Source organism: Pan troglodytes, chromosome 11 (assembly GCF_028858775.2).
Source record: "Pan troglodytes isolate AG18354 chromosome 11, NHGRI_mPanTro3-v2.0_pri, whole genome shotgun sequence".
Taxonomy (NCBI): Eukaryota; Metazoa; Chordata; class Mammalia; order Primates; family Hominidae; genus Pan; species Pan troglodytes.
In genome coordinates this window covers 44,259,647-44,283,265 of record NC_072409.2, presented here as the reverse complement: position 1 = coordinate 44,283,265, position 23,619 = coordinate 44,259,647, and the positions used below count along the sequence as shown (strand labels likewise).

The 23,619-nt window shown below is 42.4% G+C and overlaps 1 protein-coding gene and 3 non-coding genes across 4 annotated transcripts in view; all 4 read left to right on the top strand.

The window, feature by feature from the left end:
• Nucleotides 1-21,701, top strand: part of LOC129136003 (uncharacterized) — a 31,643-nt gene extending 9,942 nt beyond the window's left edge. The window contains exons 5-7 of the mRNA XM_054658629.2: nt 1,315-1,396; nt 7,839-8,208; nt 8,269-21,701. Of these exons, the coding sequence (XP_054514604.2) occupies nt 1,315-1,396; nt 7,839-8,208; nt 8,269-9,005 (1,189 nt within the window). The 3' untranslated portion in view covers nt 9,006-21,701. The remainder of the gene's footprint in view (nt 1-1,314; nt 1,397-7,838; nt 8,209-8,268) is intronic.
• Nucleotides 18,100-18,178, top strand: MIRLET7A-1 (microRNA let-7a-1). The gene has a single exon (NR_035547.1). It is a non-coding gene; the product is annotated as a microRNA let-7a-1 (primary transcript).
• MIRLET7F-1 (microRNA let-7f-1) lies at nt 18,490-18,575 on the top strand. The gene has a single exon (NR_035554.1). It is a non-coding gene; the product is annotated as a microRNA let-7f-1 (primary transcript).
• Nucleotides 20,977-21,062, top strand: MIRLET7D (microRNA let-7d). The gene has a single exon (NR_035552.1). It is a non-coding gene; the product is annotated as a microRNA let-7d (primary transcript).
• Nucleotides 21,702-23,619: the final 1,918 nt, after the last annotated feature.

Below are 23,619 nucleotides of genomic sequence, written 5' to 3'. Positions count from 1 at the left end.
TAACTGGTTTAGGATCACATATTTACTTAAACAGTGAGCCGTAAAACAAATTCAAGTCCATCTGGGTGAGGCCTGACTTCTTGTAGGATATTCCTAAGTCTCTGAAAGCAGTACTGATTTGGAAACATCACCTTAAAGAACACTGCTGGCCTGCCGCGGTGGCTCACGCCTGTAATCTCAGCACTTTCGGAGGCCAATGCGGGAGGATCACTTGAGGCCAGGAGCTTGAGACCAGTCTGGGCAACACAGGAAGACCCTGTCTCTACAAAAAAAAATTTCTTTTTTTAAATGGTCAAGCATGGTATCCCCCACCTGTAGTTCCAGCTACTTGGGATGCTAAGGTGAGAGGACAGCTTTAGCCTAGGAGTTCGAAGCTGCAGTGAGCTATGATCGTGCCACTGCACTCCAGCCTGAGTGACAGTGACATCCTATCTCAAAAAAAAACCACTATTACAATTCTCCAGAAGTTCACTCACTCTTCTTTCCAGTCCACTAGTTTTTATTAAACATTTATCTTAAAATTCAGTGTTTATGAATTACTTTGTGAATGTCTATCATGCACAAGCACTGCGTTTAATGCTTTACATACGTTATGAGAATTCCATTCCACCTGAGGAGGTAAGCATTAGAGTGCCTAGTGCCGAACGAACAGACAGATGAACTGAGGTGAAAGGAGATCAGCAGTTTGTCGAAAATCGCAAATAGCATGGTAGAAATGTGGATTCTAGACGTTACTCTCAAGCCAGTCCTCCTCCTAACCACTTTATTAGTAACATCTCTGGTTGCATGTGACAGAAATTCCATCCAGCTCCAGGTGAGAAAAGAGGGAAATTTACAGCTTCTGATGCTCAACGGGGAAGGGATGGAGTGTCCTTGAGGATGCCTGAATGTGGGGACTCAGCTGCTATCATGACCTCTTTCTCTGTTTTTTGTCTCATTTTCTTTTTTTTTTTCTTTTTGAGACAAGAGTCTCGCTCTGTCACCCAGGCTGGAGTGCAGTGGCACCAACTCAGCTCACTGCAACCTCCGCCTCCTGGGTTCAAGCGATTCATTCTCCTGCCTCAGCCTGCCAAGTAGCTGGGACTACAGGCGCCCGCCACCACACTTGGCTAATTTTTGTATTTTTAGTAGAGACGGGGTTTCACCATATTGGCCAGGCTGGTCTCAAGCTCCTGACCTTGTGATCTGCCCGCCTCAGCCTCCAAAGTGCTGGAATTACAGGCGTGAGCCACCACGCCCAGCCTTGACTCTGTTTCTTGACTCTTGCTTTGCTTTTTCTGCTGTGGACTGACTTCTTCTCACATGTCATTACAGCTTGGGATCTGCAGCTAAGAGGACTTCCTTCTCCCAGTCCATGTTTACTACATTTCCAGGAAGGGACACTGGCCTTATTGAGGTACTGTCCCCTTATAGGACTTACCAGTGTGTGTTACCCACTCACCTCTGTGGTTAAGGTACTGTGATTAACAGCTGAGACCACAACCCCACAACTAAAGTGGGGCAGGAGCTGTATTTCAAAAGAAGAGGCATGCTTCCAGGCCAGAGGACACAAATTTAGATGACTTCAGGGGCCAGGATTGTAGTAAGAATGAAGCAGGCTCAATGGGGACTGTGACAAATAGCAGAGCCCACGCTGCACATAAAGAAAATATTGTCATGTTGGAATGTAGGCTGAGTGTAGCCAGAGATGCCAATTTTTTCTGAGAGAAGCAAGAAATCTAGATTTTTTTTTCCTGTTAAATGTCTTGATTCTTTTGCATGCTGTCAGCTAGTTAAAAATAGCTTTAAAACATTGCGTGGGTGTAAGAAGGCACTTCTGTGAACCAGATGTGACCCCCAGGCCATCACCAGTTTGCAAACCCCTGGTTGTAGGTAGAAAATATAATAAATGTCCACTCCACCCCGGGAATGCTCCCTGGGGAGATTCACTATGCCTGGAGCCTCCAGCTGTGGGTTTTCTCTCTTTCTGCTGTAACTCTTCAAAAGGCAGCTCTTCTGAGCACACAGAAAATGGGAGGCTCCTAGGTGAGGTTTTGGAAGGCACTATCCAGACATCACCCTCGTGGTCAACACATCCACCATGCTCTGTGCTAAGACAGACCTGGGTTGACTGTTGCAGAAGACCCAGTGTATTAGGCAGGGTTCACCAGAGAAACAAAGCCAAGAGGAGATATATCCAGATATAAACAGATTTATTATGAGGAATTGGCTTGTGTGATTTATGGAGGTTGAGAAATCCCACAGTCTACCATCTGCAAGCTGGTGACCCAGGAAAGCTAGCTGGTGGTGTGGTTCAAAGGCCTGAGAACTTGAGAGCTGATGGTGTAGATTCCAGTCTGAGTCTGAAGGCCTGAGAGCCAGGAGCACTGAGACCAGGAGAAGATCAATATTCCAGCTGAAATAGGTGGTGCAAATTCAACCCTTCTCCACCTTTTTGTTCCATTTGGGCTTTCAATGGATTGGATGCTGCCCACCCACACTGGGGAGGGCCACTTGCTTTCCTCAGTCCACCAATTCAAATGCTGCTGCCTTCCAGACACCCTCAAAGACACACGTGGAAATAATGCTAGGCCACATATCTGGGCACCCTGAGGTTCAGTCAAGCGGACACATAAAACTATCACATTCAGGAATAAGAGCAGGAAGTCTAACCTGTGAATAGTTGGGAGACCAAGAGGCAAACTCATCTTTGCAACACCATGTGATGAGTGTAGGGCCGGAGGAGAGCAGCTACACAAAGGCAGAGCACTAAATCTCTCCTAGAGAAAGGGGCTTAGGGAGGGTGAAGGTCACAATTTCCAGGAGTATGTGTTTGCTTTACCTTAGTTGTCTTGGTTACAAGGAAAACAGACTCATTTGTCCAGTTTCAGAAAGGTAGAGGGAGGGTTCTGTCCTAAGGCTGCATGGAGACAGATAGACAGGTAGAGTTGCAATCATGAGATGGCAAGGCCTCTGGGACACGGGCCTTAGGGACAAGGGGCCTCTGGCTGTGGTTTGGAGTTTGGCTACTCTAGGAACCTCAGCTGCAGGACTTTGGTCTACTCACTACTCAGCATCTCTGCCCAGTTTTCTTCCTGGGCCCAGTCAGCTGCTTCTCCCTCAACTTATTCATACTTTCTGTGAGTCCTGACTTTCATGAGCTAGACTCCCCTTGTGGCCACTCCTTTTATTTGTGTCCTTCAAGCTCAGCCTCCACTTTTTTTTTTTCAGGTGGAGTCTCCCTCTCTCGCCTAGGCTGGAGTGCAGTCGTGTGATCTCAGCTCACTGCGCTCACTGCAACCCTCTGCCTCCTGCGCCCAAGTGATTCTTGTGCCTCAGCCTCCTGAGTAGCTGGGCTACTCAGGCATGTGCCACCTTGGCTGGCTAATTTTTTTTTTTTAAGTAAAGGTGGGATTTCATCACGTTGCACCATGTTGCCCAGGCTGGTCTCAAACTCCTAAGCTCAGGCAATCTGTCTGCCTCAGCCTCCCAAAGTGCTAGGATTACAAGCATGAGCCACCGCGCCTGGCCATCTCTTCACTTTTAATTCTACGCTTCGAGAGATATTTATTGGGTACCTACTGCGTTTGCCAAGCCCTGTTCTAGAATGTAAAATACAGTAGTGAAAACATGCCAGACAAGTTCCTCGCCCTCATGGGGGTAGAACATCAATAAAACAAGCAAGATGGAGCCAGAGAGTGCCAAAATGTTACAATGTTACAAAAACAGAGTGGTGAAATCTCATTAAAGATGGAGATTTACACTGGGTGGCCAGCAAAGTCCTCCCTAAATAGGGGAGGTTCAAGTGCCATCTGGGTGACAAGGACCAGCCAGACGAAGATGGGACAAGCATGCCAGATGACCTGAGCAGTGGCAGGAGTGGTGAATGGAGAGGGAGGCCCAGGCTGGACACGGGAGCAAGCTCGGACTTGAACCCAAGGAATACCATGCGCTGCTTTGCTCTGCAAGCAGGTTGTTCTGTTTGACCCCAGACAAACAGCGAAATGCATGCTCTTCCTAACCCTTGCCAAATAATGATCATTAATGACAACCAGGCTGTTTATCACTCAGCAATCCCAAATCACTTTCCTAGGTATGATCTAGCTGAAATACGGAGTCTCTATCCAAAGGAACTCCGTTCCTAGGAAACGGAGTTGCTGGACATTCACTCATGTTTGTTCTGTTCCAAAGGCTGCATGTTCTCTCCACAAAATGCCTACATGCATGTCTGCCACATCGGGCCAGCTTCCGGCAGAAGTATACCCAAATTTCAGGGGCTTACATGAGATGGAAGTCATGTCTTTCTCACTTAAAGTCCAAGCTTGTGTAGAGGGTGCCCTGTGATGCTACCAGGGGACTCAGGTTAGCTCTTCACTGCTGCTTGCAACTGGTGGACATAGTGGCTCTCCACCACACCCCAATCACATCCAAGTAGCTAGAAATCAGAAAGCGGGAGAGAGAGGGAATCCAGAACCCCCTTCCATCCTGCTCACAGCTCACCAGCCAGAACTTAGTCACACAGGTACAGTCATGGAGTAATTTAAGTCTACCATCACCAAAAAACTGGGTTTCTGTTTATTATAGAAAAAGGAGACATTGGATATTGGGGAACAACTATCGGTCACTGGCATGGCTTTTATTTTTGTATTTTTTCCTAGTTATGAAAGCAATACATACTACCAGGAATCCAGATATATATATAAAGAAAATAAAGGTTAGGAGTAATTCCAGAGCTAACTGTTGTTATAAGACAAACAAATTTTTTGTAACCTTACTTCTCACTTAATAGTATATCCTGGCCGGGCACTGTGGCTCATGCCTGTAATCCCAGCACTTTGGGAGGCCGAGGTGGGTGGATCATGAGGTCAGGAATTCAAGACCAGCCTGGCCAAGATGGTGAAACCCTGTCTCTACTAAAAATACAAAAATTAGCTGGGAATGGTGGCAGGAGCCTGTAATCCCAGCTACTCAGGAAGCTGAGGCAGGGTATTGCTTGAACCCGGGAGGCAAACGTTGCAGTGAGCCAAGATCGTGCCACTGCACTCCAGCCTGGACGACAGAGCAAGACTCTGTCTCAAAAAAAAAAAAAAAAAAATAGTATATCCTGATAATCTTCCCGTATCAATAAACATAGATCTACATTACTATGAGAACTTTTTTTTTTCCCTTGAGACGGAGTCTCGCTCTGTCGCCCAGGCTGGAGTACACTGGCACAATCTCAGCTCACTGCAAACTCTGCCTCCCGGGTTCAAGTGATTCTCCTGCCTCAGCCTTATTTGTCTGTATCTCTTGGATGTCTGTCAGGTGCTAGGCCCTGTGGTGGTGACTGGGTGCACAAGAGAGAGCAAGACAAAGTTCCAGCTCAATGAATTTTATTTCCCCTGTTGTTTACAAATGCTTTGATTTGACTTGTAGATATTTGTCAACCATTAGTATCTTGGTTCTATTGAAGGAGTAAGAACATTTTAAGCTGAAATTCTTCTTTCTTTTCAATTGAGATGCAGTCTCACTCTGTCACCCAGGCTGGCGTGCCATGGCATGACCTCAGCTCACTGCAGCTTCTGCCTCCTGGGTTCAAGCGATCCTCTCACCTCAGACTCTCGAGTAGCTGGGATTACAGGCGCACGCCACCACGCCTGGCTAATTTTTGTATTTTTAGTAGAGATGGGATTTCACCATGTTGGCCAAGCTGGTCTCAAACTCCTGACCTCAAGTGATCCCCCCGCCTCGTCCTCCCAAAGTGCTGGGATTACAGGCGTGAGCCACTACGCCTGGCCACGATCATACCTTTTCATGGCATGTTTGGACCGTAATTTATGCAGTCACCTATGGTGTACTGGTAGATGGTTGTGATTTGAGGCTACTATAAACAAGATGATGAACAGCCTGTGGAGGATCTTTGTATGTTTGTCCTGTTATTTTCTAGGCATAAATTCCTAGCAGTGGCAAAATGCTGGATTAAGGAACACTTTCAAAGATTCCAATTCTTGCTGCCAAATTGGCCCCTAGACTTGCAGAAATTTATACTAATGCCTCCAGTGTTTCCTTCTACAATGCCACTGATCAACTAAGAGATAAGAAAGCTTTCATTGTTTAAAACTTTGTCTTTATTTGATTACTAGTGAGGATGAGCATCTTTTCATATTTATTGGCCATTTTCTTTTGTAAATTGTCAGTTCACATCCTTTTTAAACAGTCCATATTTTAATAGGAGTGTTCACTTTATCCTATTGATTTGGAAAAAAAAACCACTTAAGGATAACATATTAGCAAATGCTTATGTAGTACTTCTGTGTACCAAGCACTGTTCTTAGTTCTTAAGATGTTTATATTAATCTTTTCAACAGCCTGTAAGGTAAGTACTGTTATCCCTATTTTATAGATGAAGAAACTGAGGCACAGAAAAGATATACAATTTGCCCAGTATATAGTTGTACAGCTAGGAAGAGGCAGAACTGGGATTCACACTTAGTAGTCTGGTTCCAGATCCTTGCTTTTAACCACTGGACATTCAAATTAATGTTTTGTCTCTTACAGATTTTTTTAGACTTTTACAATATTTCCAATTTTTGTCTTTTAACTTCAAAGTTTTTAAAATTCAGTTTTCATTTATATTGTCAAATCCATTAACATTTTCCAAATGGATTCTACTTTAGCGTCATTTAGTTGACCTTCAAGGGTAAAAAATGAAGCACAGATAGGAAGGTAAAGGGTAATGTATGTCATATGCACTTTTGCAAACTCACCAAGAAGTTTCCGATGAACATATGAAGAAAATGTCAGAAGGGCTCATAGTGCTATAAGGCTTCTTATTTCTTCTAAAACACACTGGCCCACCAGCCTCTACTACCAACCTCTAATTGAAGCTCACAGTACCTCTTAACTCTGATATCCAACAATATCCTGGTTTATTTGCTAATGCTTTCTTCCCACTTCAGCCTACTTCATCATTATTAGATATCATTTAATCCTACCCTACTGCTGTGCTAGGTACTTGGCATAGACAGGAACAAAACAGTTTCTGCCCTTGAAGAGTTCCACATCCCCTGCAGCATAACCACACTCTTCCCCTGAACTGTACTCGATCTAGCTCTGGGGCCTGCTCTCTCCTTTCTCAATACATCTTCCAACCTCAAGAAGTCCTCCCCAGATCCTACCCATGGCTCAAGCTCAAGTTTCCCCCGCTCTAGTTTCTTGTTCACTTTAGCTCACAAAATAAAGTCCCCATTAAAAACAAAACGAAACAAACTCCTTTGGCACTTACTGCATACACTAATATGAGTGCTAAAAGGGGAGCTACCACCACCTAAGATCATAAATGTAAACATACAGCATGTCAAGTACCATTTCCCATAGTTCTATTACAGACAAGGACCCACTTTTTAAAAAGTGTTGCACAAAGTCACAATGAATTACAAAAAGCAGAGCTACAGCCCAGGTCTTGGGGTTCCCAGCCACAAAATCTTAAAACTGGCAGAGACCTCAAACGACACCTTAACTAGTGATTTCAGAGTCCTAGCATGTGGAAGTTGTAATGGGGATGGAGGAACTGGGCTTTGGATTAATTTTAAAACAACAAAATCAAGGATTGCTTTGAAAAACGTTTGAAGACAAAAATCTTCAAAACATGGGTTGGAAAAGATAACAAAAAAAAGCTCAGGGAGGCTGAGGTGGGAGGATCTCTAGAGTCCGGATGTCGAGGCTACAGTGAGCCGTGACCCGCGCCACTGCACTCCAGCCCTGGAGAAAGAGCGAGAGACCGTGTCTCGAAAAAACAAACAACAAAAAAACCCTCAGACCCCAAAACGTCAAGGAATAAAAGTAAAACGTTGGGCGGACACAACTCCTCCATTTGACAGATGAGCAAACTGAGGCACAGAACTCCAGGAGGCCTGGCCAAGGCCTCCTGGAGGGAACAGGGTCAGTTGACGGAAAAGAGCCCGAGGCTGCACGCTGGACAGCGTTCGGACCTTCCGGGTCGCGCACGTGTAAATTGCCCCCAGGAGCCTGAGAGAGCAAAGCAGCCGCCCCGCCCCGCGGGCAGCGCGTTCAGCGGCCACGTGACACAGCCAGCCCATCACGCGCAAAGGGCAGGGCCTGGAGGACACCACGCCCGCCACTCTCTCAGCCCTCCACTAGGAAAGAAGGAGATGGTATTGGTGGGCGGGCCAGACCCGCCTCCCCCACGGTGGCCACCCCGCGCGAGGCGGGCCCAGCCGCCGCCCTCCAGTGAGGGGACGGACGAGCTCAGCTAGGCCAAGGCGTAAGAGCGACGCGCACTTCAATCAGACGGCTTCACCAATGGGCTTGCGCGCTTTCCGCGGCGCCCGCCCCTGCATCGGCCTCCCGGCGCCCGCGCTGCTTTCCCTCAGGCCGCCGCGGCGGCGCCCGCCCGCGCCTCCATCCGGGTCCTGGCGCGCTGCTCTCCCGGCAGCGACGGGCGCGAGGGCCGGGGCATTCCCACGGCGGCGACGGCCCTCTCCGCGAGCGCGAGGTGGGTATGGCGGACGCGGCAGCGAGCGCGGGTCCGTCGCCATTTTATTTCGCGGAGACTCGCGGCAGCGGGTGGGCAGAATGGGAGAGCCGTGGGCCGGCCCGCGCCTGTCCGGCTAACGCGGGCTGGGACTGGTGGGGCGGCCTGCCCCCTCCAGCGGGCGGGTGGCCCCGGGGGGGCCGGCGGGCCGCGAGCGGAGGTCGCGGGCGCTCGGGGCACGGGGGAGGGGTGCCGCGTGGCCGCCGCGGGGCCGGCTCCAACCCCCTCCGCTTCCCGCCCAGCTCCTCACCGACAGGGCGGGGGAGGGGGGTCATTCTTCACATTCCTTACCCCGCCCTTCCCCCCGCTTCAATCAAACTTGGGGCGGGCGGAAGGCCCGCCTTCCGGCCGGCGCCTGTTGGCCGGCGCCGCCTCTGACTGTGGCGTGACTGGTTGTAGGCGCCGCCAGGTGCCTCTGACGTCACTTCCGCTATCATGTTTGTGGGCCGGGGAGACCTTGGCCTTGGGGGTTGGGATGAAGGAGGGAAGGTAGGAAGTGCGAGGGGCGGGGGGACAGGGCGGGAAGGCGCGGGCGGGGAGGGCGGGAGAGTCGTGGCTGGCTGCATGCCCCTGCTCCCCGCGGCCAAGTGCAGCCTCCCTTCCTGAAGCAGCTGCTGCGGCTGGAGGTCCGCTGCGGCAGCCGTCCTTGGCGAGGGGGAGGGGAACGCGGGAGCGGGAGGAAATCGTATCCCGGGGGACGGGGCTTGGAGATTTGCGACTCGGTGTCACCGGAAACAGCGCTGGCCTTTTGAGTCGACACTGCAAACTCTTGGAACCGAGTGCCTCTCAGAAGGCTTGCTAATAAACTTCCCGGGCGGGCTCTAGTGTGAGGAATGTGGTAACCTGTATGTCCTTGGCCAGTAATGCCCTTCGGTCTTTCAACTTTTTACAGTAGATTCTGTGTCAGAGGTAATGGTATGTATTCTTCAACTTACCGGTTTTTAAAAAATTGACTAACGAGAGGGCGGGCAGACAGGAAAAAGCAGGGAAGACAGTGAATGTTAAAATTTTGAGGTAAATCAGGAGACTGGTTGAGTTTTGCTTTTTAACTTCATTGATAAATACTGCTTTCTTGGCATACAGTTCCTAAAGTTAAAGCATCATGTGGCATTCCTTCGCATTTATGTCTGTTGGCCTGAAGTATAAGAACATTGAATGTCAAATTCCAAATTTATGTGTAGTTTAGGAAATAATTGTTTATATCCAGAATTCTTGTGGTGTTTGGCGGGGTCTGGTTTTATTTACTGTATATTCGGGAAGTGTGTGTAGTTAGGGAAGTAAAAACTTGGAAGTTACTTCGGGTTTTGTGAGAATGTTTGATTCATTATACATATTTGTTAGAAGTTTACTTTGAAACTTCAACTTTGAGAATAGACAAATTTCTTGACGTCCTGTAAATTCAGTGGTATATAGCATTTTAAAATTTATCACTTAGGTGCAATTACAGTGTGAGGGGAAAAGTTAACTTTTTTGAATAGTTACATTGCAGTGACAGCAAGAGAGTATTTTTATGTGTAGACAGGCTGTGGGTTCCCCTCACTTAAATTGAAGCTCTGTTGAACTTGAGACACTTAAGAATCTTGCAAGTGTGAAAAGTGGAGTGAAACAAAACAACCATTTCTAAAACGAAAATGTGTAAATAACTGCGTTCAGTTTTACACAGTGAAGAAATAAGTATTAAACAAGTTAGTCTCAAACGTTTATATCTTAAGGTCATTTTATTCCTGTTATCATTAACTAGACATATCTTGGTTTAGAGAGCAGCACACAAGACATTGTGTACTTTTAATAGCTAAGATAGTATAATAACTACTCATATGGGAATTACCGAGTGTTAAGAGCGCCAAACTAGTGTTTCAAACTGTAGGTCCTGAGTTATAGGGTCATGAAGTCACTTTAGTGGGTGGTGATCCGAATTTTTTAAAAAGTAGAAAATATTCCATTGAATACAAAATAGTATGTTGATTCAGCTCGACACATGTGTATTCCTGTAAAATAATCCTGTGAAGCTGAGTGTCAAAAGTTGAAAAACTTCTTCTGTAGGGTGTTTTTCTCGTTTATAGCATTGTGTAAAGTATTATAGTTTAATGTTTTTTAACGAGTATTAAATGGGCTGTTTATATTTGGTGGAACATGAGCCACTCACTTTAGTTTCACAAGTTGGGAAGTAAATTTGCCATCCAGGACCAGTATGCGTTTTAATCATAGTATTTTTAATAGCCTGTGAGGCTTTTCTTTAGACCATAAGAGGTCTTTTCCATCCCATAATATTTATTGCCAATTATTTATCCATGTCTAGATGAGACTAGAAGAATCCGAATCCCCAGTAATGAGTTGTCAGCATTGCTTAATGTGACCTCAGGACTGATCATTATATGCTTTTTGCCTGTGTAGGTGTTCTAAGCGTTGTATAATCACTTAAGAATGGACTTCATTAAATAGACAAAATATGAGAGCCATTACACTACTTTTGGTACTAAGTCTTTGAAATCCAGACAGTTTTACACTTGCAGCACATACACTTGGGGCTAATCACATTTCAGGTGCTCAGTAGCAACATGTGACTAACAGCTGCCAAATGAACAGTGCAGTTCTAGTGCACTGTTTTTAAAAAAATTAGATTTTTTTTTAAATTAGATTTCTCTAGCTGAATAGTTGTAGTTTCAGATAAACAGCCAAAAATGTTCTGTCTCTCCACAGCTTCATCTCAATTGTGAAGAAATTGCATTAGGTGATTTTTTTTTTTTTTTTTTTTTAATAATAGAAACAACGTCTCACTATGTTGCCCAGGTTGGTCTCCAACTCCTGAGCTCAAGTGATCCTTCTTCCTCAGCCTCCCAAAGTGCTAAGATTACAGGTGTGAGCCACCGGGTTCCTGGCCGAATCAGGTGATTTCTTAGGCCCTTTCTAAATACAAGGTTTAAGTATTTTGAGGCAGCCGACAGCTATACCTTTAAGTCTCTTTTGCTTCTCTAAGAATAAGACATTTTGGATAATTTGTTCTACCATAACGTAATGAATACAAGTTGGGAGCATTTTGCTCTTCTGTTAAGCACAGTTGGCCTTCCTGTCCAAGGATTTTTGCATCCTTGAATTCAACCAACCTCTGATGGAAAATATTTGGGGGAAAAAAAGTAATACAACAAAAATAATATGATCAAAAATAATACAGTATAACGACTATTTACATAACTTTTACATTGTATTAGGTATTGTAAGTAATCTATGTAGGAGGATATGTGTAGGTTACATGCAAATATGACACCACATTTTATAAGGGACTTGAGCATCTGAGGATTTTCCTCTGGGAGAAGGAGGTATCCTGGAGGCAATCCCCTGAGGATACTTTTCTACTTTGTGTGAATTTTTCATTAACAGGAAGTTACAGTACTTTTCTGGTCACCTGAGAAACCCACCCCATATTTTTATTAGCCAAATGTATAATTCTTGAATGCTTAGAATTCATTTCTTAATGATTTCACTGTTGTGCAGTATAGACTGTGAATTGCCTACTATAAGGATACAGTTAATTATAGTAAACTGTGGAATCTAGATTAAATAATTACACCCTACTTTTTTTCTTGGCTTGTGGATGTGTAGACTACATAGTGGTTTTTTCAACCCAGGAACATAACAGTATAATGGAGGATAGGAAGGCAGAAGATTTTTAAAGGGTTGAGAAATAATGGTATATGTATAATGGTCAGTAAGCAGAACAAGCCAGCCAAGTTGGATATTTTTCAAGACTATCTTAAGTGTCTGCTATGTGTCTAAGAGTGAAAGGAAATAAGGAATAGTCCTTTTGGGAAACCTGACCTAGTACTTAGCTATTTCAGACTTAATGTGATGTTTGATAGAGTAGGAAATAAGATCTTAAATTAGAATTAGGTTAAATTTCTTTAGAGAAACTTATTTATAAATGTAAAGAATTTATTATCTCATGTGTTGCACATGCTCTATCGAAGGGAGCAAAATACTATTGGAGAGTTTGCTTATTAATGTAATACTCAGCCTGCATCATTGTCGGATAATTTTGTTGATAATTCAACTATTTGAGATTGAAAGAAATCTGTTAAAGTAGCCAGTGTTGTAATTTTGATTTGTATTTGATTACAGCGTATGAAACAAAAATGAGACTGGAGGAAATAGTTTACTTGTGAACTTTTTGAGCTACTTTGTTTTAGGAGTATTTAAATTAATGTAAAAGTGTAGGGAAATGTCTTAGCTCAGAAAATTTAAACTTACTAGATATTAAGTGCTTAAAAGGTAGAGTATGCTTGCATTTCAACTAAAGTTTAGAGTGTTTTAGGAAATTAGAGGCTATTTTAAAAAAATATTTTGAAGTTAGGAATGTGTTCCTAAGTGTTTTCACCATAAGAAAATAGTCTGTGGGGATAGTACATACGTTAATTAACTTGATTTAGCTATAATATAAACCTATTTTATGTACACCATAAAAATAACAATTTTTATGTCAATTTGAAACAAATTCATTACAAAAATGAAATTAGGAATGTGAATGTTAATAACTAAGTTATGAAAACTTACTTGATGTAAATGTAGATATAGACAAGTCTATAACTAATAGATTTGCCTGCTTTGTAGCATGCTTTAAATTGATAATATTTTTAACTATCACAAGTATATCTGGAAAGGTAAAATTCCTGTTAGGATAGTTTGTCAAATTAATTTATTATTAAGTACAGTTGCCATTTGTTGAGTTAATTTCTCAGTCATTCAATATCTTTGCATGTATCCCAGTCCTGACAGCAACCCCATGAGGTGTGGGCTGTTACAGTTCCCCCAAATGGCGATGAGAGAACACAGCCACTAAGTAGCTGCTTGGCTGCTTGACCCTGAAACCATTGCCCTTAACCATTTTCCTGTACTGGTATGCTGAGCTGAATGAAATGAAGATACATTTTGTGTAAGTTGAATTTTGACTTTTAGTTGCCATAAATTAATTAAATAATTTATTATTATATATATATTTTTGAGACAGTTTTGCTCTTCTTGCCCAGGCTGGAGTGTAATGGTGCGATCTTGGTCTACTGCAACCTCTGCCTCCTGGGTTCAAGCGATTCTCCTACCTCAGCCTCCTGAGTAGCTGGGATTACAGGTGCCTGCCACCATGCCTGGCAAATTTTTGTATTTTTAGTAGAGATGGGTTTTCACCATGTTGGCCAGGCTGGTCCCAAACTCCTGACCTCAGGTGATCCACTCGCCTGGACCTCTCAAAGTGCTAAGATTATAGGTGTGAGCCACTGTGCCTGGCCAGTTGCCGTAATTTTTTTTTTTTTTTTTTTTTTTTTTTGAGACCGCATCTTGCTCTGTTGCCCAGGCTGGAGTGCAGTGGCGTGATCTCGGCTCCATGCAACCTCCACCTTCCAGGTTCAAGCGATTCTTCTGCCTCAGCCTCCGAAGTAGCTAGGACTACAGGCGCATGCCACCATGCCTGGCTGATTTTTTTATTTTTAGTAGAGAGGGCGTTTCACCATATTGGCCAGGCTGGTTTCGAACTCCTGACCTCATGATTCGCCCTCCTGGGCCTCCCAAAGTGCTGGGATTACAGGCATGAGCCACCGTGCCTGGCCATTTGCCATAACTTTTAATGAGAGGGTAGTTCCAGCTACAGATTGAGGTAGTATGTGTGAATAAGGATAGAAAGTGGATATAAAAGTATTTTTGTTACTTTTTAAGAAAGAATTATCAGAAGGCTCAAATTCTGATAATTTTAGCTAATAGTATCCTACCTAAGAAGTAAACAAAGGCCCAGAAATTAGATGATATGTCCAAGGACATAGTAAATGGGGAGCCAGCATTAACTGTAGACAGAAAAACTTCAAGTCCTAAATGTATACTAGCTATCAACCCACTCTTTCCCAGTACGCAAGCATTACATAGTTGTGATTAGTTAGTTAGGGCTTTTAATTAACTTCCAAATGAATATTTCCATGGGTTCTTGTAATCCATAAATTCATGGATTATGTTCAGTGTTTATGAGAGCTGGCCCTAACTGAACATTGCTCGGCTGTTTGGTTTTAGTTTCCACCATTTGCTGTAATCAGTGTTTTCTAAACTGCAGGCCGGGAACCATTAGATTATAAAATCAGTTCATGTATATAATAAAATAACATATTAGAGTAAGTATTGATTTGTGAACAATATTATTTATTGGATTACTTATATACATATACTTTTCAAAAAATTGAGGGTCATGTTAATAGCACTTGGTATGTAAATTACCAGAATGCTTTCTAGCAATATGGTATTTATTTACACAGCTGGATTGAGAAAGAATAATACAAAGTAAGCATGTGACGCCAAGGTTGGAAAAAAATATGTTTTTGAGTGTTTGATGAGGATTCAAACATGTTTTAAATGAGAAAATCGGTAGGAGGTTGAGGATTGTAGTAGAAGTACCAGATGCTTTTTCTTTTAGCTGTTTTTTTTTTCGTTGCTGTTGTTTGGTTGGTTTTGGTTTTGGTTTTTTTTTTTTTTTTTTTTGGCTGTTATTGTTTTAAAAGTAAGGACTAGGCCGGGTGCAGTGGCTCACACCTGTAATCCCAGCACTTTGGGAGGCGAAGGCAGGCAGGCAGATCACCTGAGGTCAGGAGTTCGAGACCAGCCTGGCCAACATGGTGAAACCCCGTCTTTACTAAAAATACAAAAATGAGCTGGGCGTGATGGTGCACGCCTATAATCCCAGCTACTTGGGGGGCTGAGGCAGGAAAATCGCTTGAACCCAGGAGGCGGAGGTTTCAGGAGCCAAGATCACACCGTTGCACTCCAGCCTGAGTGACAGAGCAAGACCTCGTCTCTAAAAAATAAAAGTAAGGACAGTGCTGATTCATGGGAAATATTTTGGCTTATAAAGGGCCTGACGTTAGGGACAAGTGTGTCTGTGAGTTCCTACTTTGCATAACCTGGCCTTGGAGAATTGAAATGGTCTCAAATGTAGTATAGTTTAGTGATGCAGTACTGTCTCTAATTTGGGGCAAGTTATTAAGCTTCTTACCACCAGTTTTCATCTAGAGATGATGAAGTAGTGGGACCTTACATATTTTGGATATATGGTATTAATAAATCTTTCCCTTTTTCTTACAGACGTGTTGATACTGCAGCTAGGAAAGCTGAGGGACTTCGGCTAAATTTCTTTTGCAAGATTTCAATGGCAGAGAATTAGTAGTAGGGCCAGGATTTGAACCCTGGTTTTTATTGACTCCAAATGAGTAATGCTGTGAACATTCAAATACACGTTTTTTCAATTCTCTTGCCCTTTTTTTTTGCGGGGAGGGGCAGGGTCTCACTCTCTTGCTCTGACTGGAGTGCAGTGGTGTGATCATAGCTTACTGCAACCTTTAACTCCTAGGCTCAAGCAATCTTCCTGCCTCAACCTCCTGAGTAACTCAGCTGGGACCATAAGCCTGCACCACCACACCCAGCCATGTTCAGTTCTCTAGAGTATATACCTAGAAATGGAATTGCTGGGTCATATGGTGAACTGTTTTTTACTCATCACTAACCAGTTCTGACACCAACAATCAATTCTTCAACTCGACACCAACAGAGTGTCCTACAATTAAATTTAATTCTGAAACTACCTGAAGTTAGTACAAACTTCACAGGTTGAGGGCTCAAACACGTAAGACTGCCCCCGCTTCAGATGCTAGTTTTAAGTCCTAGGTTTCTACCTGAATTTTTAACCAACCAGCTATAAATTAGGGGGTTTCACAACCTCTTCCACTGGGTCTATAATTTGCTAGGATGGCTTACAGAACACAGGAAGACACTCATTATCACTGGTTTATTATAAAGGATTTAAATGAATAGCCAGATGAAGAGGTCCTTAAGCTGAAGTCCAGGAGGGTTCCTAGCACAGGAGCTTCTGTATCTATGGAGTTAGGGTTACACCAGCCTCCTGGCATGAAGATGTGTTTTTCAACTCAGAGCTGTCCAAACCCTGACACTTAAGGGGTTTTTATGGAGGTTTCGTACTTAGGCATGATTGATTACATTATTGGCCTTTGATGATTGGCTTACTCTCTGTCCTCTCTGCTTTACCTGGAGGTTGAGGGGGTGAGGCTGAAAGTTCCACCCCTCTAGTCACACCTTGGTCTTTCTGGTGACTATCCCCCTCCTGAAACTACAGGAGCCACCAGTCGACTCAGTAGCATTAAACAGACATTCATCACTTAGGAAATTCTGAGGGTTTTAGGAGCTGTATGCCAGCCAGGATCTTCAAATGGAGACAAAGACGAAATACGTATTTCTGATTCCACTTAACAACAACTGTTTGACTTGTCTACAAGTTTTGTTCTCCAAAGCAGCTGCACCATTTCACATTCCCACCAGCAATCTAAGGGTTCCAGTTTTCTCCGCATCCTTATCAACACTTTTATTAATCTTATTAGCCATCCTAATGAATAATGTATCTTTTCATGTGCCTGTTGGCCATTTGTGCTTATGAGTCATATCTTTGGTGAAATATCTATTAAAATATTTTGTTTACCATTAAATTAGGTTGTTTTAAGTTACTTTAATGTGTGTTTTGCACACCAATTTACAAAGAATGCAAATCCATTTTTTTTGCATGTGGCTATACAGCCATCTCAGCATTATTTGTTGAAAAAACGATTCCCAGTTGAATTGTCTTGGCATGGTTGAAAATCAGTTGACCCATGTATGGGTTTATTTCTAGACTTTAAATTCTATTATATTGAGCCGTATGTTTTTTATTACGTTTTGTAATTTTAAAAATTAGTGCTTTTGGTTACTAAATCACTACAAAATAAATTTAGTCCCTATCTTAAAAGATAATCTTTGTAGTAGCTACCTCCTAAATATGAAGTCTGTAAATTAAAGAGTAATAATACAGTTTAGATTACTTGGGTTTATTAAAGATTTTGGACTCTGCCTTCAATCCGCATATTACCTTTCTATCTAAAGGAAAGGATCCTGACCCTGAATCAGATCCAGGTGGTTATCTTTGATTTAGTCCTAATAAGACCACTTAGTGTTTGCTCGCATGGGATAAATGAGTAGGTTCCTTTAAAAATTAGTTTCTATTTGTGTGTGTTTTTTATATTATCTCATTGTATGTTAGTGCATTTGGATTATGCATGATGTACAGGACTTTTGGGTTTTGAAGTCATTGGATTTTTAATTAGAGGCTGTCATGTTTTTCTGTAATGATTTTTTGTTGTTTCTTGAAGGATAAGTTATTTCATGCGTTTTCATTTGTAGGAACTATAAGAAAACCAGCAGTTAATAATAGTAAAAGGTGGTGGTAAGAGGGTGATTTCTGAATCTTGTAAATACATGGTTTTAGGAGCGGATTCAGATAACCAAGCATTTAAAATACTATTAATGAAATACAGGAAATGAAACCACAGCATAGATTATGTATGTAGTCAAAATGTTCAGTTAAACTTCATTTTCAACGTAAGTGAATGAAAATGGTCTAATACTATTTTTCTTATCACTCACACAGGAAACCAGGATTACCGAGGAGGAAAAAAAAGCCTTCCTGTGGTGCTCAACTGTGATTCCTTTTCATCATTCACCCTGGATGTTCTCTTCACTGTGGGATGAGGTAGTAGGTTGTATAGTTTTAGGGTCACACCCACCACTGGGAGATAACTATACAATCTACTGTCTTTCCTAACGTGATAGAAAAGTCTGCATCCAGGCGGTCTGATAGAAAGTCAGTTAACTAATTGTACAATATTTAAGATTAACTTGTCTTAAAGAGATGTAGTGCAGCATTTGTTTATGGCCTGGAAATAAATTAATTTAGAGATAAAGTCTGTAGCAAGTACACTGGATGGGGGTGGGGAAACCTTTTGCTGCTTGTCTTATTTCTCTGTGTCAGAATAAATGTATTTTTTTATTTTGATTTATGCTGATAATTTTATGTTGAAATTTTCTTTTGAAAGAGATTGTACTTTCCATTCCAGAAGAAAACATTGCTCTATCAGAGTGAGGTAGTAGATTGTATAGTTGTGGGGTAGTGATTTTACCCTGTTCAGGAGATAACTATACAATCTATTGCCTTCCCTGAGGAGTAGACTTGCTGCATTATTTTCTTTTTATTTAGATGATATTAAAACTCAGAAGAATTAATTTTGACATTTTGTATTTACAGTTTGTCAGTTAATTTTCTCTGTTCAAGTAGTACAGTAGGCACAGATTAACATTTAAATTTTTCACATATGGTATATTTCAGAAATTTGAAGTTAAGCAAAAATTTTAATGAGTAGAGAAAGTAAGTAGCCTTCAGGAAATCTTCATAGAGGACCAGGCCCTTTTGGAATTGTGAATAGGTTTATTGCCTTACATCCTGGTACACATGTCCAAGGTGAGATCCTGGGTGGTAAAGGTAAATACAAATTGAAAGGGCACTGTGTGAGCCAAAATGAGTCAGATTAGTCATGATCTATTTCCAGTTAGGGTTTTGGGTGGTCTTGGAGAATGTTGTAAGCACTGCTTCATTGATAGGTTGATTGAGCCAGACTTTACTCAGCAGCCTGGAAAAGGGGAGATGGGCTCTGGGTTCTACCTTTGCTCACTGGTAAGTTGCTAAGATTTCAGCTTTGCCCTCAAACCCTGAAGTAGTCCTTCATTCACACAGTGGGATCACTCGAAAATGTCAGATGGGGAAGTCCATAGGTTGTTACTTTAAAGAAAATAGAAAAAATGCTGGAAAAGGTTTCTTCAATTTTAATACCCATGAAGGCCCATGTTTTAGCTTTCCTCCGATGGGCAAACCATACACTAACTTGGGCCTTGTAATCAACAAGCAAGGCTAAAAGCTCTCTAAGTGCTTGCTGTTTATTTTGTGTTGGAAGAAGAGTTGGAAAAGAGGCAGTGTGGAGGTGAGGGAGAAGTTCCCTCCCTCCAATCATTTCCAATAAATGGAAATTTAAGGAGAAATTTGTGTTTATCCTTAATATCTAAGATAATCACTGTGCAGTGCCATTGGTACTTTTCATGAGAGTAGAAACATCAAACTTCCTTGGATGGGCCCAATCCAGGTGACTTAACTCTGGACCAAATGTATGCTTTTTGTTTTATCCACTGTGGACAGCTGCATAGATAATTGGTCTTCTGCTTCTAAACTGCACATAAAAACATGGGAGAAAATGACATTTGTTGCCTTTTGATGTGCCAAAGAAGAGTGGGAATGTTCTAAGAATTCTTCTTGGCTTAATCTTTGTTGAATTGAAAATATGTATAACTCTTCTGCTGAAAGTGTAGCAAGTACAGTCATGAAATTTTGTGGTCTTCCTGACATGTTCTTCCAGCATAACGTTGCCACCTTCAGTTGGAAACGTATCCTTATCTAATAATTAAGCCCTGGAGAAAAATTAATTTATATATTTTATTAATTACATAAGGACATTGTTACTAGCTAAGCAGAGTAAGTAAATCGAAATAAAACTTTAAAAATGCCTTTATGGAGAGAATGACTATCTCTGAAAGCTTGTTTTTAATGATGATAAAATTCATGATCAGAATTTGTTTCTGTTTACTTTAATTCAGGGGTCAAAAACTGAAATACCATCAGAGGCCCAGGAGGGGCTAGCTGTAACTGGCAAATATAGTAAATTAATTTGCTCTGGTTGATAGGTAACAAGCAGGGTTTATATACATTGTCACCTACTTCTCCAGTTAACAGGAGAGACTGGAGATTTTATGAAATTTGATATTTAAATGTTGGTAACTGGATTGGGCGCCATGGCTCACACCTCTAATCCCAGCACTTCGGGAGGCTGAGGCGGGTGGAGCACCTGAGGTCAGGAGTTAAAGACCATCCTGACCAGCCTGGTGAAACACAGTCTCTAATAAAGATACAAAAATTAGGCCGGGTGTGGTGGCTCACGCCTGTAATCCCAGCACTTTGGGGAGGCCAAGGTGGGCGGATCACCTGAGTCAGGAGTTTGAGACCAGCCTGCCTAACATGGTGAAAACCTGTTTCTACTAAAAATACAAAAAAGTAGCTGGGCGTGGTGGTGGCTGCCTGTAATCCCAGCTACTCTGGGGGCTGAGGCAGGAGAATCACTTGAACCCAGGAGGCAGAGGTTGCAGTGAGCCGAGATCACACCACTGTACTCCAGCCTGGGTGACAGAGCGAGACTCTGTCCAAAAAAAAAATTGGTAATTAAATGTTAAAAGTCAGCGACTCCAGTAATACGTGGTGGGCTGAGTATTAGACAACTGGCTTACATCCTCTGATGTCATTACTTTCTTGTTCGTTTGTGACTTGAGGTTGGATTTTAAGCAAATGTATTTGTGGCTTTTTACCAAGGTCATATGGCCAGATAACTTTTCAAAAGCATTAGTTAAAGAATTCTGATTAGTTTGAATTTGAAACAAAACTCAAAGAACATGACCTAATTTAACAGGTTAATTTGAAGTGCATCTGCCAAGTAGAAGACCAGCAAGAAAAAAAAAATGGGTTCCTAGGAAGAGGTAGTAGGTTGCATAGTTTTAGGGCAGGGATTTTGCCCACAAGGAGGTAACTATACGACCTGCTGCCTTTCTTAGGGCCTTATTATTCACCGATAACCTGTTTCCTTGCTACTTTGCTTTGGTGTAAGCAGAGTTCTTTCTGTAGGTTTTTTCAAATGAAAACATTGCAAGAATATCAAAGAGAGCAGTGTTTGCGTTAGTGATTATAAACTGCAGCATGGTGCTGACATTGATAACTGAAAGTCAACTAATGAGAATTTGAGACTTCTGAAGTACACTTAGTTGCTAGTGTCTCTCCCTTTTGGTGTCACTGGAAAGTTTAGAAAGCATGGTTTTGTTTTTGCTCAGGTTTCTCTTTCTGTGATGCAGAGACTCTCAGCTGTTCCTCCTCTATGTCTACATTATGTCTGAAGGAAAGAATTTAACAAAACTTGAAATACTGCTGTTTTTCTACAATGTTTGTAAATATCTTGCTGCTTTTCTAGGTTTGTCTTCTGGATTTAAAATTTGGGGCGGCTGGGGTGGAATTGCATGGTTTGGGAATGGGTAATTGAGCTGCTGCTCATTATGGTATGTAACAGTGATTTGTCTGTTTAATATGTACAAGAACTGGAAGGTCAATAAAATGAAAGTGGTTGTCTTGACTGGGTAATGGTGTTACATATTTTGTTAAAAGTTATACATCTTTTAAATAAAAACACTGCATACTTCAAAACTTGTGCTTTTTAAGTCATCCTTAACCCTTATCCCCATCCTTACAGTATTAGATGCATTTTTCATTTGTAATTATTACGATTTGTTCTTAGTTTCATTTTTCATTAGCAATAATTTGGTGATTGGATGGTCATTTACAGATGTTTTAATAAAGCTAACACAAGCAATTTCCAGCTCTTCCATTTTTGTAAACACTTGTGTGACTTTGTACAGACAATTAACTGCTCAGGATCACCCTCCTTTTTGTTTTGTTTTTGAGATGGTCTCATTCCGTCACCCATGCTGGTGTTTAGGGAAATGATCACAGCTCACTGCAGCCTTGACCTCCCGGACTCAAGCTTCCTAGTAACTGGGACTACAGGTGCACACAACCATGCCTGGCTCATTTTATTTTTGTAGAGACGGTTTCACCATATTGCCCAGACTGGTCTTGAACTCCTGATTATCCTCTGGCCTTTACCTCCCAAAGTGCTGGCCAGGACAGCCTCCTTTCTTGAGTAATTATTTGAGTTTGCTCAGGCAGACACTACCTTGTAAAAACTCTTATCTCTCATTTCACTAGTCTAGTTTGAGCATTTATCATTCTAGGAATGAGACTGGAATTTGTGCATTAGCATTCCATCTTTTTCCAACTACTATGAAGAGTAGTAGTTATTTTATTTTATTTTATTTTATTTTTTGAGACAAAATCTCACTCTGTTTCCCAGGCTAGAGTGCAGTGGTGTGATCTCAGCTCACTGCTGCAACCTCCACCTCCTGGGTAGAGTAGACAGGATTTAGGTAATTTTTTGTATTTTTGTTAGAGACAGGGTTTCACTATGTTGGCCAGGCTGGTCTTGAACTCCTGGCCTCAAGTGATCCACCGGCCGTGGCCTTCCAAAGTGCTGGGATTACAGGTGTGAACCACCCGTGCCTGATCATGAGCAGTAATACATTTAAAGTCTCCAGGGGTGAGAAAGTTGAAAGGAAATTCAGTGGAGTTTCCCATCCTGCCCCTCTGCTGCCCAGCCCCTTGCTCCAGTGGAAGGAAGGAGTCGTGATCTAGGGATGTTCTCATACTTGGGGCTTTAAATTTCCTTTATGAATTGAGATGGTTGGGTATGTTTTCTAAGGTACCTTACATGGTACAGTTCTTTAAAGTTGAAGATTTAAGTTGTGGCAAAATTGCATCAATTTCATGTGCACTGATTTAGGCGAAGATGCATAGGAAAAGAGCAAGGAAATGAGGTGTGATAGGATTGGGGTAATTTCAAAATGAGTATTTCTGCCTGGCCTAGTGGTTCACGCCTGTAATCACAGCACTTTGGGAGGCCAAGGCAGGCAGATCCCCTGAGGTCAAGAGTTCGAGACCAGCCTGGCCAACATGATGAAACCCCATCTTACTAAAAAAAGTAGCTGGCATGGTGGTGGGCTATTTGTGAGGCTGATGTAGGAGAACCGCTTGAACCAGGGAGGTGGAGGTTGCAGTGACCAGAGATTGCGCTATTGCACTCCAGCTTGGACGACAGAGCAAGACTGTCTTAAAAAAAGTGTTTCTAGTTTCACTTATTCTAAATTTATGTCTAACCATTTTTACTGAAGTATTTGAGTCACATCAGCTAGCCTTTTTCCTACAGCGTTGAAGTAATTTTCTAGGTTCCTTGCTCTCCCCCCATTTTATTTCCTACTTTGCTTTCTGTTGTTGGGGTCCTATGGGGAGGGCTGGGAAAGGAGTTGGGCCCTCTTAGGACTGGTCATCAATCTTTGTTCTGAGCAATGTTTTGTTTGCTGGTTGAATGGCTGACCTGAAGGAAGCATCAGACTCCTTGGGATTCTGAACTCCTATTTCTTGATAGAAACCCATAACTTATTTTAGTTTGACTTAAAAACGATCCATAAGTAAGCATGCAGGGTTGGTGTAACTGCATTGAACTGCTAAC